This window comes from Hibiscus syriacus, unplaced genomic scaffold (assembly GCF_006381635.1).
Source record: "Hibiscus syriacus cultivar Baekdansim isolate YM2019G1 unplaced genomic scaffold, ASM638163v2 tig00015922_pilon, whole genome shotgun sequence".
Classification (NCBI taxonomy): Eukaryota; Viridiplantae; Streptophyta; class Magnoliopsida; order Malvales; family Malvaceae; genus Hibiscus; species Hibiscus syriacus.
Genome location: NW_024062376.1, coordinates 45,067 through 71,880, shown reverse-complemented (window position 1 = coordinate 71,880; position 26,814 = coordinate 45,067). Strand labels below are relative to the sequence as shown.

The 26,814-nt window shown below is 34.8% G+C and overlaps 1 protein-coding gene across 2 annotated transcripts in view; it reads right to left on the bottom strand.

Moving 5' to 3' along the window:
* Positions 1–848: 848 nt before the first annotated feature.
* The window catches only part of LOC120208155, a 36,299-nt gene continuing 10,333 nt past the window's right edge, over positions 849–26,814 (bottom strand). The window contains exons 2-4 of one of the 2 annotated variants that reach the window (XM_039207499.1): positions 14,745–14,764; positions 1,095–3,657; positions 849–1,000 (exon numbers count right to left, since the gene is read on the bottom strand). In XM_039207499.1, the coding sequence (XP_039063430.1) occupies positions 2,795–3,634 (840 nt within the window). In that variant the 5' untranslated portion in view covers positions 3,635–3,657; positions 14,745–14,764 and the 3' untranslated portion in view covers positions 849–1,000; positions 1,095–2,794. Of the gene's footprint in view, positions 1,001–1,094; positions 3,658–3,735; positions 3,834–14,744; positions 14,765–26,814 lie in introns of those variants that run through there. The other variant, XM_039207500.1, reaches the window with a different exon arrangement.

Sequence of the window (26,814 nt, the reverse complement as noted above, 5' to 3'; positions counted from 1 at the left end):
CAATATGTCCTGATTCCACGTTGATTAGTCAATGGGGAATATAGATTGGACTAAGAGAAGATCAAACTTTAGTTTGAGTTTTTTCAATTTCGAAAAAAAAAACAAACTGAGGAGGAAAAGAAGAATATAGATTGGACTAAGAGAAGATCAAAGCTTTAGTTTGATTTTTTTTTTGATTTCGAAAAAAGAAACAAACTGAGGAAGAGATGATGTTTTGGTATCAATAGCAGTCGTACAACGGTGGAGATGGATACCGACGAGGGGCGGAAGAAGGTTGTAGGTTAATTTCAAAAATAAAAAGTTCACAACGTAACATTTTAGTGCTGACTGAATCAGAAACACGTTGAAAGTTGGGTGACTAAATAATGTAGTTTACCCTTTATTTATTAACATAAGATCAAGGATAGACCAGGAAGACGGCAAATCACCTAAAATCTAATCTTTTAGTAGACGGACTGCAAGAAAAGTAACAGAATTAAGCAATTCTAATTTCAAAACACAAACACGAATGCTTTCAATAAGCACATCACGGAAATATAAAATACTACAACCAAATGCGAATTATAAAAAACCAAGCATCTTCCTTGCAGCTAAAAACACAAACACCAACGACAACAATAAAGTGAATGCAAATAACAATAAGAATTTATAAGAATGAGATATCTTGGAGCACTGAAGTGATTCATTTAGAGCATGCTTCAGCCACATAGATTTTATAACATTTCATCTAATTAGATGATAATAGCAGAAACTAGAACTACTATAACACAACTGAAATTTGGTTTGAACAAATCACTGGACCCATAACCATTTCTGCTGAGAGAAAATCTAAAAAGAGTGCACCATAATTCCATCACACGCAACTTAACACAGTACGAAAGCTTTGATACAAAAGGCTAATTTCATCTATCATGTTCCCAAGACTGGATAATGTGGATCCTCTGTCTGTAAGGAGTTTCACAATAACAACTGCATCATTCTCCAACAGAAAATTACTGAACTGCAACTCCAACACACGAAAAAGAAAGAGGTTGATTAAAATTAAGATTCAAGGTAAAGAAACAACGAAAGAGGGAATAAGGTAGAGAGATTACCTGTTGCCTTGCACCATCCTTTCTTTTCTGAACTAGAACCACCACCCTATGAACTCTATCTTCAACTCCGAATGCGACTTTAATGCTTTCATTACATCATCTTCCTTTATATCTCCATCCAAATTTATTCTCACATTGTTGAGACTCTTCTTGTTCAAAAGGTTGGCTCTAATAGCTTCATCTGCATCGATCACATTTCCTACCAGTTTCACACGAACATCTCCACAAAGGTGGTTCAACTCTTCAAAATCTCCGAGACTGAATCGATCCTTTGCATCATTCTGATCAACTCTAGCAATGACATTGGTTAATTCCCTAAGAGAAGTTAAGCAGCCAATCCCTTTTGGATAGAAAGTTATACTAGAGCAATACCAGGTACAAAGATACCTCAATCTCATCAATTTCCCGATTCCGTCCGGTAACTTTGTAAGACTACTACATCCAGCTAGATCCAAAGATTGCAAATTATACAAGTCGCACAATGTTTCTGGTAGTATCTTCAATTCTTTGCTGCCAGCTAAGCTGAGGAACTTCAGATTTATTAATTCATAAATTTCTTCGGGAAATTTATGGAGTATGTTACCTTGTCCACATGGTCCAAAAAATTATGCCATCCGCTAGACAAGCTCAATCCAATAACCTGAGATGTTTGGATTGTTTAAATAAGTTAGATAATGCTCCACTGGTTATGAAACACCCTTGACTAACAGCAACAAGAGTCCGCAATTTCTCGCACCGCTAATGTCCACGGGGAAACCAGCTCCCTGAGCAATCATCAATATCAAATGACGAATGCTAATAAGAGGAGAACCTGACGGAAGAGGAGGACAAGATGAATCTGGAATCGATGGCGGATCACAAGATGAAGCTAGAACTGAAATTCCAGAATCAGAAAGAGTTTTCATCCGCTTTGGAGCCCCAGCTGAAATCACAGGTTTTATAGATTTGACCTCCTTTGGCTTCCTAGAAGAAGTTAAGTCCAACCTCATATGTTCAACAGATTGAATCTCCATCATTAGTTCAGATTGGAACAGAAACCGAACAAAGTCGTGTACTATGTTATGCATCTTCCATGCATGGATACCCATTCCTGCTAAAATCTTGTAAAAATGAATGAGCTACTAAGCATTTAAAGTACGCTTCACCTTTTAGCTCCATTTCTGAATCATCGGATGAGTTTAGATAACCGTGTGCCATCCAGTGTTGGACTAAAAGAGTTCTTGACATTTCAAAGTTTTTGGGAAAGATAACACAATACAGTAAGCATTGCCTTATTGACCAAGGTAGATCACAATAAGATAGCCATAGTATTTTAAAAATGTACTTGGGTATCATAGGAGATTCCCATATAAAGTTTTCCAGAACTCTGTTCCACTCTCTTTTTTCAATTTTATGCTGTAAGACACCTCCCAAAACCTTTGCAGCAAATGGTGATCCTTTGCATTTCTTTGCAATTTCCAATCCGATATCTTCTACATATTCATGACTATCTTCATTTAGTCCATCGAAGGCAACTTCATGAAGTATCATCCAACACAACTCATCAGACAACTCTTTCAGATGAAATATATGAGATGATTCCATTGCTATTGCAAATTTGTGCTCACGAGTAGTAATTACAATCCTACTCTCTGGCATGCCATGTTGAAAAACAGATTTTAGTGCTTGCCAGTCATCACAATCATATCTCTCCACACCATCTAAACAAGAAGGGATTTCTTTTTGACAATCTTTCGATAAATTCTATCTAAAAGACTTTGTAATGGAACTAATGTTAGGATGCACAAGAAGTCATGTTTCAAGCCTTCAAGAGCTTGAATGATTGCTTTAGCAATTTTGGGTAGGTCAAAATCGTACGAAGCATTCACCAAAATTATGTTGTCGAAGCTTGCCACAACCTGCTCATCTTCACAAATGCACTGAGCAAGAGATGTTTTCCCCATTCCCTCCATGCCAACAATAGAGATGGTTTTGATGTTCTCGCTCCTCTGTTCACTATTTTCACCCAAAATTACATCCATTATATCTTTCTTTACTTCGTGTATACCATGTAACTTTGACACTTCCACCAAAAAGGATTCTGGTTCAGGAGAAAGCTTAGATCTCAAATCCATCAACTCTACTTCCAACTTAGAAATGGATGATTCAAAAGGATCAGTATCCAAATTCATACTGTCCCAATCAAAAGGATCAGTATTCAACCTCGCCGTGGTTGCTGATTCAGGAATGCTAATGGTTGATTTAGGGTTCCTACTCGCCTCTGTTTGTAAGCTACCCTTCATCAGTCGAGTGTTAGAGTCGCTAAACAGGTCTTCTATATCATATAATACTTCATCAAGTGCACAACCATCAATCTCGTGCATCAACAGTTGAATCAAAAAGGGCCGGAACTTGGAAGCATCTATCTTAGACCGAATAGTTTGCAGACGAAGTACAAGCGTCTCTATATATTGCCACGAATCTAAAAAGTGAGATGAACTTTTGTCGGCTTTGATTGCACGTACCTGCTCCAGGATTGCAGAAACACGTTCTTCGGCCATCCTAGAAGAAACAGACAACGAGAAACGATTAGTTAAACAAGGAAATCAATTTTGAGAAAAGGGATCTCAAGAGTCGCGAATTCAGACTCAGAAGAACTCACTACAAATTAAGGAGGGGTGTTTGAGATCTTGAGAGATTCAGCTCAACTTTTGGCTTTCTATTATTCTCTGTTCTATTTACTCCTTCCTCTCCATTTGGATGAGTTTTTTTTATTACAAATTTGGATTTAGATTAGTTAGTCGAACTTGAAAACTCTCGCATCTTTCTATTTAAATCTATATAATTCTATTCTATTCTATATAGCATGTATATGATAATAGAGTTAGTTACGATTTTCGTCACTCAATTTTGATTTTATTTTTGTGTTGTTAATTATATTTAAAAAATTCAGTTATATTTTAAAACATTAATTAGTTTAATCCCAACCCGTAATTATTAAGCTGTTTCCGAAGTCAACAATAGTTGTTTTCATTTCGCTCTCTTACAGTTGGACCACACCAGAATTAATTTTCTTTAATTATCAGCTTGTTAGAGAATCATTTTGAAGGGTAAAGTATAGTAATGGTCACTTAACTTTTCTAAAGCTTTCATTTAGGTCCCCCAACTTTTAAAAATTGCAATACAATCCCCCAACATTTAATCCGTTTGCAATATGGTCCCCCAACAGTTACATCAGGGATCATATTACAAACGAACTAAATGTTGAGGGACCATATTGCAAATGGACTAAATATTAGGGGATTATATTGCAAGTTTTAAAAGTTGGGGACCTAAATGAAAGCTTTAAAAAAGTTCAGTGACCATTACTGTACTTTACCCTTTTTATATTAAATTAATGTTTGAATTTTTTTTAATTAAATTGTCTACAAACCTAAAAAATGTGATACAAAATGTAATTTGTTTAAATTATTCTTTGGTTTTTTTATTAGATCAATCATTAAAAATTTTCAATTAAATTGTTTAATAACTTTAAAAAAACATGACACAAAATGACTCTGAGATTAGTGACAGAGGTGCCAAACACAGATCTGTGGGGTAAGAACTCCTTAAAAGTTAAAATTGAAAAATTATAATTTAGACTTTTAAATGGTCAAGAGATTTAATTTGTCTCAGACAAAATTTTTATTAATTTAAATTTTAATATTTTTAATTAAATTCCTTCAATAATTTTTAAAAATTCTCATTAAGTCTCTTAAATTTTCAAAAAAAAAAATTAGTTAGATCCCAATTTTTTTGATAAATATAAACTGAACCCTTCAAAAATTTAAAAATTTTAATTTCTAGTTTTTTAAATTTTAAGTTACTCAAAACTCTATCACTAAATTCCGCCCACGGGAAGTGGTGACAATATCAATAGAGGATAAGGGTTTCAAGTTTTAATTTTAAAAATTAACGTGTTAAACTTATAAGTCATTTTGTATTTGTTTTTAAAGTTCAAAAATAATTTAATCAAATCTTCTATGTTAAGGGAGCAGTTTGACCGAATGAAAAATTATAGGTCAATTTAATTAAATTTAGGGTAAAGTATAGTAATGGTCACTGAATTTTTCTAAAACTTTCATTTAGGTCCCCCAACTTTTAAAACTTATAATACAGTCCCTAACATTTAGTCCGTATGCAATATGATCCCCTAACAGTTACGTCGGGGACCATATTGCAAACGGACTAAATGTTGAGGGACCATATTGCAAATGGACTAAATGTTGGGGGATTATATTGCAAGTTTTAAAAGTTAGGAGACCTAAATGAAAGTTTTAAAAAAGTTCAGTGATCATTACTATACTTTACCCTTTTTTTAATTATCATCTTGTTAGAACCTTCATTAATTTCAATTCTTTATGTGCATATTTTATATGCTTGAATTATGTTTCGATATTTAAGGTCCAACTATATATTTAGTCTTAAAATCAAAATCCAAAACTTCTTTATTTGAAAGAGAAAATAACCTCAGTGACCAAAAATGCCTTATAATATACGAATTTAACCAACTTTTTTTGGATTTGCCAAAATAACCAACAAATTCGCAACGCGAATTCCAATTTCGCAACCCAGTTTCCAATTTCGCAACGCGAATATGTAAATCGCATTGCGATTTTTCGAATTCGCGTTGCGAATTTGTAAATCGCAACACAGAAGTCAAATTCGCAACGCGATAGTCAAATTTGTAACACGAAAGTCAAATGTTTTCATGCGAAACACAATATTAATTTCGCAACACAAATGTAAACATTATTATCGCAAGTCATCTCTAACCTAAAACCCTAAAGCACAACTCAGTCCCATCTCCATCTCTCACTCTCTATGGCGACATCCGTCCCCATCTCCGACGAAATCCGTCCCCATTTCCGGCGAAATCCGTCTATCTCCATCTCTCAGAGCAACCCTCACAACCATTCACGGTCAGAAATGGAAAATCAACCACCGAGGGTTAGTTTTTAATCTCTTATTTTTATTTTGAAATTTTTGTATTATTATTAGATTTTTCTTATATTGATGATAAATTTACTGGTAAACTGTTTAGTCTTTAACCCTGTGAAGTTAATATTTGTCTTTGTTTTGTCTTTTTCTTGAAGAAACCCTAAATCGCAACACCAAATTCACAACGCGAAAATGAAAATCGCAACACGAAACTAAATTCACGTTGCGATTTTCATTTTCGCGTTGCGAATTTAAGTTTTAGAAACTTCTTTTATTCTTCAAATTGAAACTTGAATGAATTGCATTACTTCAACCAAAAAACAAAGACAAATACTAACTTCACAATGTTGCTAATTTAAGTTTCAAGAATAAACTACTACTCTTTATGTTGTCCTTGAATAATGACTTGGAATATCATGTCTGTTTATAGTGTATAATTTGTAGTTTTTGGTATATCTAACTTGGTATGTTTATTGTTTTGTAGAAATTTTTTTCGGCTGCATTGACCTTAAGGAATAAATTAAGCCTAGCCACTAAAATTGCGTCGACGCTTACACCTCAACAAAGAAAATTGTTTGAGGATACTTGCTTCGGGCCATGGATGAAAGTGCAACATACGGGTGGAGATGTTATGTTGATACATTTGTTTCTTCAGACCATGACTAACGATCTACCCGAGGGGGTACAACGTGGTGATGAGGAGATATGGTTTCATTTTCCTCCGACACCGGCGTATACTTGTTTTGGACGGGAGGAGTTTTGCTTAATCACCGGTCTACGCTTCGGACACGATGTTGTAGGTCGGTACACTAGTCATATCGCCCGCCCATCATGGTTATATAGGGTTTTTCCTGAGCTGGCAAAGTCGAAGCCGAGTATACACGTCGATGACTTGAAGAGATTATTTGATAAAGATGGTTTTACTCGGATGGATGACCTTAATGTTGTCCGAGTATGCCATTTATTACTTTTGCATGCCGGCTTTTTAGGCAAAGATGGCAGACAACCAATCTCCGAGGACCTAATATTATTGGTAGAAGACCTAAATGCATGAAACCTATTTCCGTGGGGTTCATATATATGGAAAGCTACCTGGAAGAAGTTGTCGTCTGCCTTTGAGGACCGAAAAAGTTTGCGGGGCGATCGTTCTAAATATACTTTGATAGGCTTTACTTGGGCCTTTAAGGTAAGAATTTCTATATTATAATGTTTCCAAAATTATAATTAATTATTTAACAATTACTAATGTTTGTGTATTATATTGTTTGTAGATTTGGATATTTGAGGCTTTCCCCAGCATGCGGACATATGCGATAAAAAGATCAAATGATATTCCTAGGGCTATTACCTGGAAGAGGATCCGCATGTTGGATTGGGAAGAGTTACTCCCATATACGACGATTAATGATGTAAGTTAACACACAAATAATACCATATAAACAAGTTATTACTAGTACAAGTTTAACTTTGTTTGAGCTTTTATATTGTTAGGTGGCCAACTATCCATTGCAGAGGCTGACACCCACATAGGCTGAGCTTGCCACTGATTGGTGGCAAGCTAGTAAGCGATTTTTTGATGGGACGGATGATGAGCACGCCCCACCTCGAGAGCCATCACCTGATCGGGCCGATTCTACAGCTCGACACCCGGAGCCATCACCTGATCGAGCCTCTTCTCCACCTCCACCATCACCTATTCCATCACATCATCGAGCCTCTTCTCCACCATCACCTCATGATAGGCGACCGAAAAAGAGGCCACGACATTTATCTCCCTGTTCTCCACCTCCACGGGATGAGTTAGGGGAATTACGTGATGAGGTCGGTGCTTTGCGTCATGAGGTCGGTACTTTACGTGAAGATAATGGTGCATGGCGTGATGAGGTTCGATCTTTACGTGGTGAGGTGGATTTTTTACGCGATGACAATGGTACGCTACGCGGTGAGGTATCTACCTTATGTGATGAGGTTGCCGCTCTACGCGAGATTGTTTCATTGTTGCAGAATGAGGTTAATACTCTACGCAATGAGGTAAATTTGTTTAATACTATACTAAAAATACAAATAACTTTTTTTCGGCATTATTTATTTATTTATTTACTGATTTTTATATGAATTTATTTTCAGTGGCCCAATAAGGTAGATGCTTTACGTCGGGTTTTTCTTGCACGACGGGGTTCACGCATCAGATGTCGTGCACGTGCCATTACATCTCCGTTCACCCCACTAGTGCCAAGACTCCGTAAGAATAAGCCTGATGCACTTATCATCATTCAAGAGGCGCCTCCTATCATTCAAGAGGCCCCTCTCATCATCGAAGAAGCCCCTCCCACCGTTCAAGAGGCCCCTGTCATCGTTCAAGTGGTCCCGCCCGCCGTTCAAGATCCCGATTCACATGGCATCATATGTCGACATATTGATAAACCCCCTCCCATGCCCGATATGATGGATGCGTGTTGGCTTTCGTATGAGTTACCGGCCAGTACCATTCCTCAGCAGGAGATGGGAACACTACCAGACACAATTATGGATAATACCCTTTGGGCTAAGACCGCAATTGATTTTTATCTACATGAGCGGAGCAAGGGGTGTTATTCTGACCTATGCCAAATCGACGATGTTATTCATTTGTTTCTTGATCGGTCTTGGTGGGGTATTTTATTAGGGGTTGAAGATAATGGCTACCTCGAAGGGGTGGTAAGTATTATATTCTTCTTATATTGCATTTTGATTAATTTTTTTAAAAATTATTAATAAATTGACAAATATATTTATTTTTTTATAAAACAACATATTAATGCATGGGTGTCACGTCTTCTAATAATAAGGAAATTGAAGAAAATAAGTACTCGATGGACTATTATGCCGACGTCTTTTCACGCAGCTTACTTGAAGGATCAGAGAGATGCTTAATATAAGTTGGCTAATGGAAAAGCTAAACTTTATCCTGCATGGTGAGAGCTCGATAAGGTTAGTATTTATTTTTTTGAATATTTTAAAGGTTTTCATAAATTTTATTTGATGTGCGCAATTATTTATGATTGCAGGTGTTTATCTCTATTTTGGAACGTCGTCATTGGCTTCTCGTCGAGCTTCAGCTCCCATCCCTAAAGACAATGGTATATGACAACATGTTGAATTACATACCATTATCTGATTTGAGAGATATTATTACAAAGGGATGGAGTGATCATTTGGCTAAATACTTGAATGCGATTGATTATTGGACAAATTCTGGAAACAAGAAGCCAAAGAAGTTCAAAATTACAATGATCAGAGACGAGACTGCGCCACAATAAACACAGGGAGCTAGAGGGGATTGTGGTCCTCTCGTATGCTTGTGCTTGTAACGATTGACGATAGGAAGTATATAGTATCTACCTCCCACAGATAGAGATAGAGCTGCAGTAGGCTTGTGGTTTCGGTATTATATGGCCAGATCGATATATGCGAGACGCTGCCTACCTGCATCCGCATGCTGAAAGTTGTACATAAACAATTGGTAAGTTTGAGCAAGTGTTGTTAACATATATACTCTTTAATTGGTTTGAAAATATTTGGTTAAGTACCTAGAATTCAGTAATTTGTTGTTTGTTGGTTTTAAATGTGTAGAAAGTGTTGTTTGAGCAAATGTTTAGTTTCTACAGGTTAATCCTGAAGTGAGCTGCATGAAATGTATTTGTGCATAAACAACAGTCTGGGGTACACTTTTTTTTCTTTGTTTAATTGATTTTTACATTGAAAGTTGATTTGTTTAATTGATGAGGAAATAAGATTTATTTTTTGATTAATTGATTTGTAAAAGTTGATTTGTAAAAGTTGATTTGTAAATAAGAATTATTTTTTTGCTTGTTTAATTGATTTGTAAAAGTTGATTTGTTGTTTAGAAAAAAAATTCAATCTGCATTATGTTTGAAGGCAGGCAAAAAAGACAAGTTAAAGGTACAAATTCGCAACGCGAAAGTCAATTTCGCGTTGCGAATTTGACTTTCACGTTGATCGCAACATACAACATCAAACACATTCCAAGCTATAAATACAAGCTAAGGACACTTGAAGAAGCAAGAGAACAACTATCCAAAAAATCAAACACAAGAGAAAATCCCAACATGATAACAACTGAACAAATCATATCAATGTTCAAACTCAAGTTGTAGATTTTGATATCCTTTTGCTTGGCACCATATGAGATTTGAATTTTGATTTCCTTTTGCTTGGCACCATATGAGCTTTGGATTTTGATGAGCATCGGAAGCATTTCGGACTTATGATTTGGGTGGTACTCAAAGCATTTCGGACATATTATTTTTGTTATTATTACAAGTTGTAGCCCTCAATTATCGGGATTTTTAGTTGCCATTTGTTGCATTTCTCGTATACCACCCATATCATACGCCCGAAACGTTTCTGACGCTTTAAAGTTGACCAAAAAATACGATGGTCGGGATTTCCCTCGCATTTAAAGTTGAAAAAAACAATGGAAATTAGGAATAATCAATGATAACATGCATATTGGCTTGGGCTATTATTTATAGTGGAGCCGAAATTTATATTAAAATTCAAACTCAAATTGAAATTTAAATTCAAACTCCAATTACATATGAAATGAATTTGAAATGCAGTGTTAAATTGAACATGGAAATTGCATAATTGATTCATACTATTCAAGTAACATATTTTATGAACCATCAAGCTAAAAGACAATATTGATTGAGTTCAAAGCTGAGTTGTGAGTTATGGGGTTGTCACACTTGTCACATGGTTGGAATAAAGTACTCACATGGAAGAGATAGATTGGTTTGTTATACATAACCCATCTCATCTGAATGAAAATATACATACTCAAACCAAAACATACATACACAAGAGAATTTGACTTTCGCGTTGCTTATTTCGCGTTGCGAATTTGACTTTCGTGTTGCGAATTTGACTATCGCAACGCGAAATAAGCGTTGCGAATTTGACTTTCACGTTGATCGCAACATACAACATCAAGGTATATACAACATCAAACACATTCCAAGCTGTAAATACAAGCTAAGGACACTTGAAGAAGCAAGAGAACAACTATCTAAGCAATCAAACACAAGAGAAAATCCCAACATGATAACAACTGAACAGATAATAGCAATGTTCAAACTCAAGTTACTAATGAATGTCTAACTGAAAATGTATGCATTCACACATAAAATACACATAATACAACGTTTGTATTTAAAAATCACAAAAGTTAATAAGTCCCAAAAGGTGAAGCCGGTTGTGATTGGGATTTTGATTTTGATTGCGATTTTGATTTCTTTTTGCTTGGCACCGTATGAGCTTTGTATTTTGATGAGGATCCATTTTTTGGTAGAGGAAAAGATGATTGTGATGGCACTGGTGATCCACAGGTCAACCTTGTATGACCACTTTCCTTGCACCGACTACATGTCGATATCCTCTTCTCTTCACCCTTGGACGGTATACGATCATGATTTTTTGGTCAGCCAGGTAGCCTGCTGTCCATGACTGGTGGCAAAACTGTTTGTAAGTCATCTGGTATGTCCCACTTAGAAGGATGTGGACATGGGTAGACAATCTCGACATAAGTCTGTCGATATACTTCTGTAGTGTAGCAATCCATAGCGTATGCGCTTGAATCATCTTGGTTTAGATGAAGAGCAACTTTTATAACATGGCCACACGGATAACCAGATGTTTGCCATTTCTTACAACTACACGTCTTTGCATTTAGATCGACAAGCCCATTTAAGTTATTATCCAATACTTCAAACAAAGTGTTTGAACATGGTTCAACTCTCCAGGACGTTGACTTCACAACACGTTTTGTTATCTTTTTTTCAGTCCATGGTGTAACACGATGTTCCAATGTTCCTGTAAATTTAAATAAATAATACTTAGTAAAATATATGATAAGTTACGAATTTAAAGAAATAATACCTGCATGGTTTCTTTTCTTGTAGTACCACTGTTGAATAGAGGCTCGAAAAAACTCCATTAACATAGTAATGGGTAATTTCCGGGAATGACGACTTAGAGCGTTGATTGATTCTGCACTATTAGACGTCACGAAACCATATCATGATCCAAGTTGATGTACTCTTGACCATCTTTCAAACCCGACATCTTCTAGTGTTTAAGCACATTGAGGCAAAACACGTCTTAAACAATTTATATGCTTATTAAAATCCACTTCCCGATAAGCTTTTACAGCATTCCAGTATGTCCATTTATGATTTTTTATACCAGCAGACCTTGATTTTAGATTTCTGTACAAATGAACACCACAAAGTCCATAAAAAGCATCTGGGAAACACCTTCTAACAGCGTTGTCAATTGAGTTTTCCCTATCGGATATGATTGTCAGATTGCTAATAGGACATATGCAATCCCTAAGATGCCCCATAAACCGTGTCCATGAATCAGAGGTTTCAGATTTGCCAACCCCATAAGCTATTGGCAGTATCCCATTGTTAGCATCCATGGCTACTGCTAATAAGTTTACTCCAAGGTATCGACCTTTCAAATGTGCTCCATCAACTATAATAACTGGGCGCATGCAAGTAATAAACGAACGAATCTACAAAATCATATACACAAGAAATATAATCATTTAAATGTGAAATGCATGCAACTAACAAAAATGAGTCAACAAAATTATAATTATTTACTAACCGCAACACCAATGGTGATAAACAACAACTCAAAGCGTCCATCTCTATCTGTTTTGATATGAGTTACCGACCCAGGATTTTTCAGCTTTAAATTGTGACAATAAGCCGGCAGTTGGGCAAACGATGCTTCTGGCGACCCCCTCAACAATTCCAAGGCATAACATTTGTCTCTCCAAGCTTGAGAATATGAGATACTAATCTTGAACCGAGCATTCATGTCAGTCATAATTTCATGTCCCCGATATACCCTTCCATTCAAAAACATTAACTCAGCCAGAAAACCACCCAACACCTTTTTGTTTGTCTGCCTATGGTGAAGAAAAACTTGGGTTCTTGAACATGTATGTTTATCAATAAAAGTGCTAACTTGAAACATTTCGCAATCTTTTATCCTCTTTGCAATCATACGCCACGTACAGTTTTTGTCAATCATACACCTTGTTTCGAAACGATCTTTGCTTGATTTGTTAACTCTTAGTTGATAGCCATCTTCCACACATTTCGTATACAAAGCTATATTTAAGTCTTCCTTTGTATCAAAACAATCATCTTTCTTAATACGAATAGCTTTTGTGTAATAATCAACTGCTATCTTTACCAACTCTTCTTCCGGTATCTGAAGTAATTCTGGCATATTCCAGTTATACTCCCGTGGCATTTTCTTCTTTTTCCTTTCTTCGGGGACTTCTTCTTCTTCAGGGTTATATGAATTATAGAATGGATGTTCAACATGTTCATTCACAGTCGTAACTTCCTCCTTATTATTATCAACAACATCTTCCTCGGCAGCGGCTGTTTCATCATCAAAATTCGGGTATTGACCAATATCAAAATCATTACATGCAAGGTCTGTTTCTTCTTCCATCACATCATCAAAATCCAAGTATTAACCAAGATCAAATTTCGAATACTGATTAGTACACACAATTTTTTCTGTTGGCTCATAATCGTCTAACTGGTCAATACGAAAACCAGAATTTGGTGCAAAAAGTTTATTGGGATTTGGATTAGGAAAAGGTTGTGGGTTTTGAGATTGTGTTTGATATTGTGTTCGATATTGGAAATGTGGTGAAACAAAATTTGCTTGGTGATGAAATTGTGGTGGAACCATTAAATTTTGGGTTGAAGAACTTAGTTGATTACTACCCGCTACTGACCCAACTTCACTACTTCTAGGTTCAACAACATACAATGTAACATCATCTTCTTGCGAAACAGTAATGTAAGCAATGAATCGTTCAACATCTTCATTGTCGGTTAACAAATAAACTTTACCTTTTCTCATATAAGATAGCCTAAATCCACTTAGAGGCTCTAAATTAAAGTTCTTTACAACACGTAACATTAGAGTTTCATAAGTTAACTTTTTTAATGACAGATTTAGTTGAAGATTCATGGGTAAAGACACATATTGTAAAACACCATGAACATTCTCCCATGACCCTCCAAAACACAAATCTATCCAAACATGATCAACATTAGATGATTTCATTCTAAAAATTGTAAATTAATTTACTAAACAAACGAGCTATAAACTAGATATCATCACTAACTTAGAGAAAAACATACCTTTATTAAGTTGATAGTTGATAATTTGGGAGAGAAATCATTGAAAAATTATATAGAAATAAAATTATGTAAAAAAATAGAGATGGGGAAGGATGTCGTTGGATATAGGAACGGATGTCGCCAGAGAGAGTGATAGATGGAGATGGAATGAGTTGCGATTTAGGGATTTAGGTTATAAATTACTGCTGCTGCGTTGTTATATACCCAAAACATTTGTGTTGCAAAACTAAAACTTGTTGCGAAATTAAATTCGCGTTGCGAATTTGAAATTCAGTTGCGAATTTGACTATCGCGTTGCGAAATTGGAAACTGGGTTGCGAAATTGGAATTCGCGTTGCGAATTTGAGATCGCGTTGCGAATTTGTTGGTCATTTTGGCAAATCCAAAAAAAGTTGGTTAAATTCGTATATTATAAGGCATTTTTGGTCACTGAGGTTATTTTCTCTATTTGAAATCTAGTCAGAGATTAGGCTCTTTGGAATGGAAAATATTGTGTGCATTAAGCCACAAGAGTGCATTGTCAACAAATATATCATCAGGGCAGGCTAGTAAGACCAGAACCACAACCACAACTAGGGATCGGCATGGGACCTGAATCCGAATTGACTCGATCTGAAAAAAAATATAATTTTACCTGATATATTTAGAAATAATTACAATAATACCCTTATATATATTATTATTTTCAATTAAATCACATATTTTATTGAAAAATAATAATATATTTTTTTTATTTCGGGTCGGGTTCAGATTTTATTTCAAAAAGTCGGGTGGGGTTCGAGTCGGGTGGAGGGTATATATTATATGGGTCGGGTCAGATTTTGGGTGGAGGAGCCATTGTTCTCGGGTCAGGCCAGGTACACCAAAAATCTGACCCAACCCGACCCATACCCATCCCTAACCACAACAGTCACACCCTGAAGTTGGGGTAAAATTTTTAAGGTATCAAATTGTATAATTCTCAAAATTTTATTGTAATTTTTGAAATTTCTAAAATTCCAAGGACCCATTCTTCAGATTACCCTCCCTTTTAGTGAAAGAAGAAAATGAAAAAAAAATAAACTATTTCGTAGATTAAACCCGTGACCTTCTGTAGTAATAGAGCTCATGCCTTGTCACCTATGCTAGACTACTATTCAAAACTAAATTATTAAAATTATTTTATAAACAGAGATAGAGATGTAGTAACCAATAATCTTCTCCATGGAAAAAACAAACCAAAACCAGTACTCAAAACCCATGAAATTTCACCTTCGTCCTCATCGTCAAATCCGTCTCCAGTCAGTCGTGGCTCACACTGTCTCTATCAGTGAGATCATCGTCGTCCTGCGACCCAAGCCCAACCTTCATCTCGTCGTCGTTAGCCGTGGAAGAGGTCTCGAAAGTTCATCGGATTTCAAGCTCTCTTTCTCGATTTTTCACCGATTCGTCACCAATCAGACGGTCTTGGCTCTCACTGCCAGTTCCATTGAAATCAGCTCCTCGTCAGTGCCTCGACACGGTGGTCATCGGTGACCGGTCGATGATCCCTAAGTACTCTGTTGGAGAAGAAAATATGAAATGGGAAAAAGGGGAAAATAACCAAGTTAGTCTCCAATAATGGTAAGAACTTAACTTTGTTTTCTAGTTTCCATGTAGTAATGTTTATGTCTTAATAGTTTCAATAAGATTAATTTAATCCCTAACCTTGGTAGCTAAATACTAAATTCGGCCCATAAATTATTATTTAGATTTTAATAAATTATTTTTGTGGCAATGGAAATTATTTGGATTCGATTTCGTAATAGAGATGATTCGAGTTCATGAGAAGACTGGAAGCTTGAAATCAAAGTTAATAAGCTCGAATTAGAGAATAATGAGTTTTTAGCAGCGTAGTTGACTATTTTAAAAAAATGCATATTTCAGGGTTTTCAACGTCTTGAGCCTGTTTTTGAGGTCATTTTCGTCAAATTCGAACCATGTAAGCAGTTTTTCAGATTTTTATCTTTTGATTTGATCCGTTTTTAAAAATTAAGTTTTGTTTCTGATGTAACTCATTTTGCTATGTACCCGAGATATTGTTGAAGTCAGATTCAGGTTGAGAGTGATTGAATGAAAATTTAAATGGTTGATTGTTGTGGCTTGAAAATCGAGATAATACATTACTACCTTTTGGATGCTTTATGGACCATGTTGGTATTAGTTAATGCATGGATGAAAACGTTTGGTAATGTGTGTAGTTAATATTTCTAACATGGACCCGAATATGGTAAAAAGTAAGTAAACAAAATAAGACTCATATTACTCATATAAGAAACTAGAAGGCTGATAAGAAATAATTCAAAGATCAGTGATTAACCAGTAAAGCTGTTAACCTCATAATCCTTAAATTCTGATTATAATCTTTAAAGGTTTTATCGCCGAAAATACTTGAATAAGAAATTGTAAAATTATCATTAAGAGGTAAAAATGACATGAATTGACCCTTATAGTAAATTTTTTCCTAAGAATTCGTATTTAATTCAATAAAATTTATGATTCATCTGTTGATTCACGATTGTTAAAAAATTCTTGATAATCAGTTCGTAACTTCAGAGAAGACATTAGACCCAAAATCTCTGATTTTTGACCAAGCACCATAAGTCTAATTCATCAGAAGTACTCTTTATGTCTAAATTGTTTGAAATGATTGAAATAAATGAAAAGACTGGATTGGATGAAATGACCAAAATACCCCTAAATTCCAAAATGACCAAAATGCCCATGAACTTCAACTTGATCAAAATACCCTGAGCTCTCGTATGATCGAAGTACCCTTGAGCTTCATAATGACTTAGATACCCTTGGGGTTCTAAATTATTTAAATACCCTCATGACTTTGAATAAGGGAATATCTTTAGGTAAATTCTGAAAATACTGATAAAATTAAAAGTTGTATCGCTCCTGAAGGTTGAAGCACAACCTAAACATATCAACCATGCTTGCTATTGTTAAGATTTAAGAGTTAGAATAATTACTGCATGAATATCTCTATGCCTCATCGGGATTTGTTCAATGAAGATTTGTGAAGGTGGATTTGTTCGACCACTAAATACAATTAATATGAAGAAATCAATATTCGTGAAGTGTTCCTACTAGAAGCTTGCTAAGTACTACAATTACGATAAATGTTTAGCTCGATTGGACTCGGAAGCTGATAATTCGTTACAAATATAAAATATTATAAATTATCGTTTTACTCCTATTGAGTTAAATACCAAAATATCTCTAAGATCTAAACTGACTGAAATGCCCCTATGGACCTAAAAGCTGCAATCACTCCTAATTTATATGAATCTTAATTAATTATGATGCAATAAATACTGAATACTCTCCTGATATATATATATATATATATATATATATGAATACTTTATGATCATGATGTATCACTTTCTAATTGACTGATTAATCCGTTAGCTATCGAATAGGGATATTATTTATGAAATTCTATCTCTTTATAGAAGTTTCATGTTTTCCCTACTTGATTATTATCAAGTACCTCCGAAAAAAACTAGATCCTCCAGTGTGTTCCATGTGTATTATATGATTGTTTTATCTGTTCTGAAATGTAAATTGTTATCTGGTCGATTTACAAATATTTTTAACTGTTCGATATTTTGATTTATTGATTTATCGTTTATGAACTATGGTTGCTTGATATATGCTCTCTAATTTCCCGTTTTCACTGGAAAATATAATTATGTCTAGTTTATATATCATGAAATTTATTGTTTACTGTATGAATCGTTTGATTGGGATATTGTCTGGGTAGGATTCTGGAGTATGGAGGTCCAACTTTGATCAAGCTGGTAATTCTTTACGAACCTAAGGTGACCCTTCGGTAGGCTTCGAGGCCCCAATAAACTCTCTTGGGTAGGCTCTCAGGCCCAAAGATGCTCTCTTAGGTTGACTCCTGTAACACCCATAACCCGTATAATTATACCTATACAGATTATAGATGTCACATGAATTTTCTAAAACCATTTCAAAATTTGAAAACGATTTAAAATTTATTTTCTTAAAATAGTAAATGATATTATAAGAATTTCATATCATATAAATCATGTTTCGTTGTAACAAATTTAATTTAAAAGATTTTTTAATTAGTGAACAGTACCCGTGAACAGTGAACAGTGGCGATGAACAGTAGGGGAATCGATTCCCTGTTGGGGGGAATCGGTACCCCAAATACATTCTGGAAAATTTTGCTTAAAACCGTGGTTACTGTTCATGCCACAGTACTACTACAGTACTTCCGAAAATACATATAAATTCATAAAAATTAACCTTTCATCACTATAAAAATATCCAAAATTTATTTAACAAATAAATTGAACATTTTCAAATTACATGCCACTATCTAAAATCAAATTCCATCGTAGGATGTCTTACTGATATTGAAATATACCTCTCAATGCTTGATGTCACTTTGAACACTTTAATCCAATATTAGCTTTTTACCTACGCGTGAAAATCATCACACGCTAAGTATAAACTTAGTGATGCAATTAAAACAATAAACCATGCAATACAATTCATGCATGATATTCAATGTCAAAATCAAATTTTCATAAAATCATTTTACTAATATATCCAATATTTTACCATGATCAATATAATATAAAATGTAACACCCCAATTTAGGGGCTAAATTTAAGAAAATATAAAGTGGTGGATTTAATTGGTATTTTGAAAGAAACAGTGGATTAAATTGTAAAATTTCAAAATTGGCAGACCGTTTTATAAAGTACAGGAAATTCAGTGGCTAAACTCATGATTTAACCATTTTTATTTTAGAGAGAAATATAATCTCTCCCCCGTGCGCAGGTTTTCATATTTTCCAGATTTCCCTTCTCCAACAACCCTCCTTTCAACTCCGATCTACTCACCGTCCGACCTCAGAATGACGAGTCGAAACCACCATCGTGTTCGTTGTCAACCGAGGAACAAAACCCCTCAAACCTTTCGTCGTGAATTGTCGCCGTTCGTCGTTAATTTCAGTCGGAAGTACCGTCGGTAATAACTTGATTTCAATTGGTTTTTCATCGATTCACGACGATCGGGTCATCCGTTTACAACACCTCACGCACCATCGTGTTCCTTGCATCGTTCCGAGTCCGTCGGTGTCATCCTTGGTCTCCGTTGAAGGCGGCGCGTGAGGAGGTGAAGCGGTCAAAGTTTCCGATTTGTTGAAATCGAGCTCTCCGCCGTTCAAAATTGTGAACCGAGCTTTGTAAGTATCTCGAAATCGTTCAAAATAATTTTTAGGAATTTTTCCGGGAATTTTCCGACATCAGTGTACTGTTCACGCGCCCCCATGCGCTACCACTGCGTGTGGGAAGGAAAAAATGACTGGTTTGACCGGTTTTGGAGCATATTTGACCGGTTTGACCGGTCATAACCCGACCCGTTGACCCGACCCGACTCGTTGACCCGACCCGTTGACCCGTTGACTAGCGTTGACCACAACTTTGACCGGCTTTGACCGGGCATTAAACGACCTTTGACTTTGACCGAGTATACCTATCCTGACATTTTTCGACGTTCCAAATCCGATTCCGTAGTCCATTTTTTGAAATTCGAACCCGAAAGCCTCAAAATTGCCGGTCAAACCCGTTGACTTTGATTTTGACCGAAAATTCCAAATTTTTGAAAAGTCATATTTTATCATTTTGACGTCCTGAATCCGAATCCGAAGTCCGTTTCACCAAATTCGAACCCGGTAAGCTATTTTTCCCTGATTTATCACCCGATTCGATCCGTTTATCGTAATTAAGCTCCGTTTTTCATATAATTTATGTTGTTATGTATATGAGGAATTATTGGAAGTTGAATTGAAGATCAAAGGCATTCGAATGGAATTTTTATGGTCGATCAATATTGTACGAAAATCGAGGTAATACTTTACTACCTCTTTATGCTTTATAGAACATGTTGGTATTGGTAAATGCATGAATGGAAATGTTTGGTCTCATATGTGTAATTAATGAAGTTCTACACTCGATCTGAATACGATAAAAAGGTTCAGTAATTGATTATGGTTCAGATGACTATTATAAGAAATTAAGGGATTGTTAGAATTAAATTACAAGTTATGTGCTTAGTGATAAAGAAATCAACCTGGATCTGTAACTTATAATTTATTTCATCAAAGGTTAAATGTTAAAGGTATTTGGATGAGAAATTATGAGAATACTCCGGTAGGGTAAAATTACGAAAATACCTTTGTGTTATAAAAAGACAAGATTGGAATATGGAAGTTGGATAAGTGATAAAAAAATATTGATGTGCATAAGAAATGTTAGTTTTACTTGGAATATTTTGGATAACCGATTTTTAACCCTAGAGGGTTTGTGCAAGATATTGGAATTCTATTAAGGAATCATTTCAAGATAAGAGAATGTTTGGGAAAGCAATTGATCATAGGATCTCTAAATTATAATTATTTTCGTTAAGAGCTAATATCGAAATTATCTGGTTAAGAAATTACGGAAATGCCCTTGAGAGGTAAAATATTCCTAGTTAACGTTGAATGAGAAAATACTTTGAGAATTCGTACTAACTCGATTAAGTACGGATTTGATTGTTAAGATCCTGACTTACTTTAGGAAAATTCCTGATTTTCCGTTTGTAAAATCTGAGAAGACACTTGACCCGAAAATATTCGAATAATTAGTAAATACTTGAAGAGTAATTTATCGGGGGTATTATGCTGTCATAATTGTTTGAAAGGACAAAAATAAATGATAAGATTGAATTTAATAGTAAGATCGGACGAAATGAAAGGATTGAAATACGCTGAATCTGTAAAATGACCAAAATACCCCTGTAATGTAAATGACTCAAGAATATCACCAAGCTCAGGAATGATTGAATATCCTCGAGCTCTGAAATGAATGGAATAAAACTGAACATCAAAATCACCAAAATACCCTTATGGCCTAAATTAAGTAAATGTATTGGATTAATTAAGGAATCCAAGTAAGCATAAGTATTGGACTACCTTTAAAGGTAATGGAAAACAATTTAAGTGAATAGATCAACCCTAAAGCTATGCCAATACCTGAATGGCATAGATATTACTGGAACATGTGTTCGTCTTCTCAAGTTTGGCTCGATGATAAATTTTGGAAGTATTCAGCTCAGCTCAGCTCTAGATCGTATTCAGTACTAATAATTGGACGTTTGTTCGACAAATCAACCATGAAGACCAAATTGAATGGAATGGAAGTACAACATGTATCTGAAATTCAGGAACGTTTGAATTACTCTGGAAAATCCTGAAGTAACTGGAATGGACATGACTGCTAAATGAACTAGGTAACCTCAATGACTGAGGATTTAATAAGTGATTTGGATAAGTCTGGAAACTCTGATGAGTTTACGTAGTGTATAATTACAATGGGTTATGAACAAATTAATCAAGTACGTCAGCATTTCATGATATTGTGAAAGCGTGGAAATGAAATAAAGACATTGGAAGATTTATTCAGCGATGATTCCGAAAATGGTCTACGAACAAGAATTTGTGGTATTAAATAGTAAATACCCTAGAAGGAAAATGAATTGACCAGTTGACATGGATATAAAGGATTCTGAATACCCTTCTGATTACGTACAACTTCTGAAAATTGTTCGAATAAGATAATATCCTGATAATTCACATTCTGAATAACTGATAATTCTGTCAGTTAATGAACTCTTCCAATAGTGATTCTAAATTCCAACATTCTATCGACATATTGAAGAAATGTGTTTCTCTGCCTGATACAGTACCTCTAAATAATACCTGTAAACTCTAGCGTGTTCCCTAATTACATGAATATTTTTATCTGATTTCAAATTTGAATTATGTTATGATACCTGACCTGGATTCTGATCTGATATTGACATGGATTCTGATCTGATACATGACCTGGATTCTGATATGATACTTGACTTGAATTATGTTTTGATTTTTGATATATCCGTTTACGGACGGAACATGTTTTATTGGGGGGTATTGTTGGGGGAAGATTACTTGGAGGTTCCTCGGCTGTGTGCTCAGGGCCTTACTTACCGGTTCCTCGACTGTGTGCTCAGGGCCTTACTGGACGTGATGGGGTTGTATGGTTCTGGGGAACCTACACATTTTGTTCGTGACGGATGAGGGTATATATATATATGTTTTAAAAAGATCTAAAAAGTTACATGGTTTTTGGGAACACACTAGAAAACCTATTCTGATCTCCTGAACTCAGTCAACAAAAAATATTTCTCTGAACTGAAAGCTCATTGTCCGTTACCACCTAAAAATCTAGTAGGATCTCTGCTCAGCATAAAAATCTAAAAATATTCAGAAACAATAAGGAAATATATATTTATCTGTATCTGCATGTTCATCAGCATCATCTGGTAGTTCTGTATTACTAAGCTTTCCAAAGCTCACTCTATTACTCACCTTTTCAGGTTAAAAGAATTGTACCAGTGCATGTATCGACTTCAGTAAGGGAGTTCGTTCGGCGTTGTTGCAGAGTATGATACATGTGATTAGGGGGAATGTAATTGTATTTTGATTTATATACGAGTTTGGAAATCTGTTTTATTTTTAAATAGTGAAAACTGATTTTATAAGTTTACATGTTCTGATAAAAAGTTTTTAATTTTCCGCTATTTTTACAGTGGGTTGCTCCGGTGGCCCTAATGTGACTTCCCGGATCGGATCGGGCTACCCGCATCGGTCTGGGGGGTTACATAAAATCTCTTACCATTTATCCCATAAGCTCGTAAGCTTATTTTACCAATATACTTACCATTTAAATTCCATAAGTTCATAAGCTTATTTTACCCATATACTTGCCATTATTCCAAAAGCTCGTAAGCTTATTTGTATGCTTACCATTTATTAAGAAATAAAACATAAACCATAGCCTATAGCCCTACCCTAGGACCCCATTTGCACCGTATACACATAAGGTCGTGCCCACCATATACACTGAAGTGTATTACACATAAGGTCGTGCCCACCATATACACCGAAGTGTATTACACATAAGGTCGTTCCCACCATATACACCGAAGTGTATTATAAACCTGCAACTGCTATACTCTATGACATGCCAACTACACCCTGTCCCTCAATGACTTATTTGGGCATATAGTCTACTTTATTCGATCCATCCATGGCAAAGGATATTATCAAATTTAACATTGGGCAGTTCATACCCGAAAACATTCATGGTAAAATATCACATTTTTCATGATCAATGCATTTTAATTTCATATTTTGACATATCAATGTCAATTTATAAAAATGATATAAAATCATGCCGATACAAACAAGGTCGACTTATCGCAAGTCTTCCTGATGATGTATAAAACATCCATGTATAATTTCATGCATGTATTGCACTCACCTTGACACTTTATAATTTTCCAAAATATGAGCATCACTATTGTTCTACAATATACCCTTTTTATACTTGACTTGCTTCAATTGCAAATCAACCATGATCTGTATAAATCACAAATTTATAACAATACATATGTTAGTATTGTACTAACATAACCATATCCCAAAATAATTCCATAGCATACTTCAAACTCATTTCCACCAAATAATTCAGTACTTATTAATTCCTTTTAACATTAGAACCCACTTTTCTAATTTACTCAAAATGGTCCTTCACCATTTTATCACTTAGATTCTTAATACCAAAAATTCCAGTATTGAAATTATTTCACATCTAACACTCATTTCAATTCTCGAACAACAATTTCCAGCATAGTACATCAATTATACAACACTTATACAATAACCCATCAATTTTCTAGAATTTAGACAACTCGCACTACCTTTAAAGAATCAATATTCTGTATTTATATACACACTGGAATTTAATTCCGTTTCTTCTATTGAAAACTAGATTCGAATACGAATCTATCCATATAAAGAACTCCATCTAATTCATTTTTTACAATTTATGGTGAATTTTCAAAGTTGACCAACATAATCTGTTTTGCAGAATCTGCTGTCCGATTTTTCTGACCTTTCCTTGATTAAAAATTCATATATTTTTGTATACAATTTGAAATTGATCCCCGTTTATTTTAAACAAAACTATATCGATATATGAACATAATATATAAACTAACCTGCAAATTATTTTTATATAATTTCTGGTGAATTTTCGAACCTACTGCCAGATTCAAAATCCAAACTGTTTTCTTTAACTTCATTCTTAGGTTCTTCATTAATTCTTATAACCAATTCTTTAAAATCACTTAACTCTTCAAAACCCATAAAACATAAGAATCAAAATCCCCTTCATCAAATCAAGATGAACTTGAACATGAAACCCTAGTAATATTCATGTCAAAACGTAGAGAATTGAACGTAGAATATTTTTCCTAACCACGCCGGGTCTAATTCTCAAGAAATAGCTTCAAAATTCAAACTAAAAATGCTTACCTTTCTTGCTTGAAAGTGCCGACCCTTGGAGGAAGAAGAAGCTGAAATGTTCCCCCAATATTGTTATTCTAATATTAATTATATCTATCACATGCTTAATATAATTCATAATGAAATTTTTTATTCCATTCCATAAGAATTTCCACTTTTGCCCTTAATGAATCTCTATAATCACCATAAAACCAAGTCATCTGATCATTATCATATAACAAAGTCAAACATGAATTATTTTGACTTTTATTTCTGAAATTCACCTTGAATTTTCAAATCTTGCGTTTTAGTCACTAAATTCCACTATTTCGGTTAAATCTGAAAAATTGCACAATTCCAAACAAAATTTTTCTGATCCAAAATATTAAAATAATATTCCAAACATTTTATAACATCCTTCAAATTTTTGTAACATTCCAATTCGATCTGAAATATCGATTTCCTTACCGGCTTTAACCCTTTCTAGTTTTTCTTTACTAAAATTCCAATTCCAAAAATATGATTTCTATAAAACTCCACTCTCAAGAGTAAACCATCTATTTATGGAATAAAATTCTTTTTAGGAAATTATCACTTAATTCCCTAAACTTTTTCCCAAATTTTCTTCTTTGACCACCAAACTTTCCAAATTTTCATTTTGGTCATTATCTAAATTTTTGGGGTATTAAAATTCCTACACCCAATAGGCATAGGGTAAGGCCTTATGGATGTAGTTCTGGGAACTACATATTTGGTGTTCGGTTAGAGGGTATTAATGTGGTTTTAAAATATGTTTTAAACTATTATTGTTTTAAAATATATGTATACTTTCTTTGGTTTTGTTGGAACACGCTAAACTCCTCGTTTCAATCTCCTGAATTTCTCTCTATGAATATTTACTTCAGATTGTAATTTCCCGACTGTTACCTGAAAAAATAATTAATAAAATCTGAGTTCGTCACAAGAACCTGATGATATATGTGTCGTTAAGAAAATTTATGTTTTACCTTATACCCGATGGTTTGTTGCATTCAACTGGTAGTTCTGTATTACTGAGCTTCTTAAAACTCACTCTGTTACTTACCATTTCAAGTTAAAGAAAATGACTCTGTGCTGCTATTGACATTAGTCATGAGAGTTCCTTTGGCGTTGAATGCGGAGTACGGTGCACGTGCAACTAGGGGGCATGTAAGTCACATTTGTTTTTATATTAGAGTATAAAAATTGTTTTAATACTGGATATTATTGAATTCTATTTTTAACGTATGAATGATTTTTGAATTGATATTTGTATTGATACATTATTTTACAGTTTTAATAGTTTACCAAAAAATTTAAATATCTCTAGATTTTTTTAGTGTGGATCGCTCCTGTTGCATTAATGTGACACCTTGAATCGATCAGGTAACTTGTATCAGTGTGAGGGTGTTACAACAACAGCTATAAGAAATATCCATCCACCAATATCGGAAGACCATATACAAAATCCGCCACTTTCGGCATACATGATTTGACACCAATACACCCTCGAAAAACTGTCCCTGAACTAATAACGTCAATAAACAAATGCATGCATGCAACGGAATGAACGATAATAATTTCAAAGGAGAATTACTAACCTTAATTACAAAACTCGGCTGATAAACCACTCAAAATGATTAACAGCAAGATTAATCGACCTCCATACCAGAAATGGCTTCCTCTAGAATCTTCTGAAGCTCCTTCAGTCTTTGCCGTGTCAATGCAATGCTGTCCTGCAACCATAGAAGCCATCCTTCGTATCAGCTTTTGGCCCAATTTTAGTACATTATAACTTCAATACGAGTCTGTATCGAAACAAATCATACATAAAATGCTTCGGAACAGCAAAAACGTAAATCTTTTTACTATTATCATGCGATTTCATCGGAAGTCTAAAATATCAGACAAATATCAAACATGACAGCCTGCATCCAAGGAAATGACCTTCACGTCTAAAATATCAGAGTCCATGGCGGCTTCTAAAGGTGAAAAACATCCCATGACAAAACCAAAAAAATTAGTCGCTCAAAAACACACTAAATATTAGTCGCTCGAA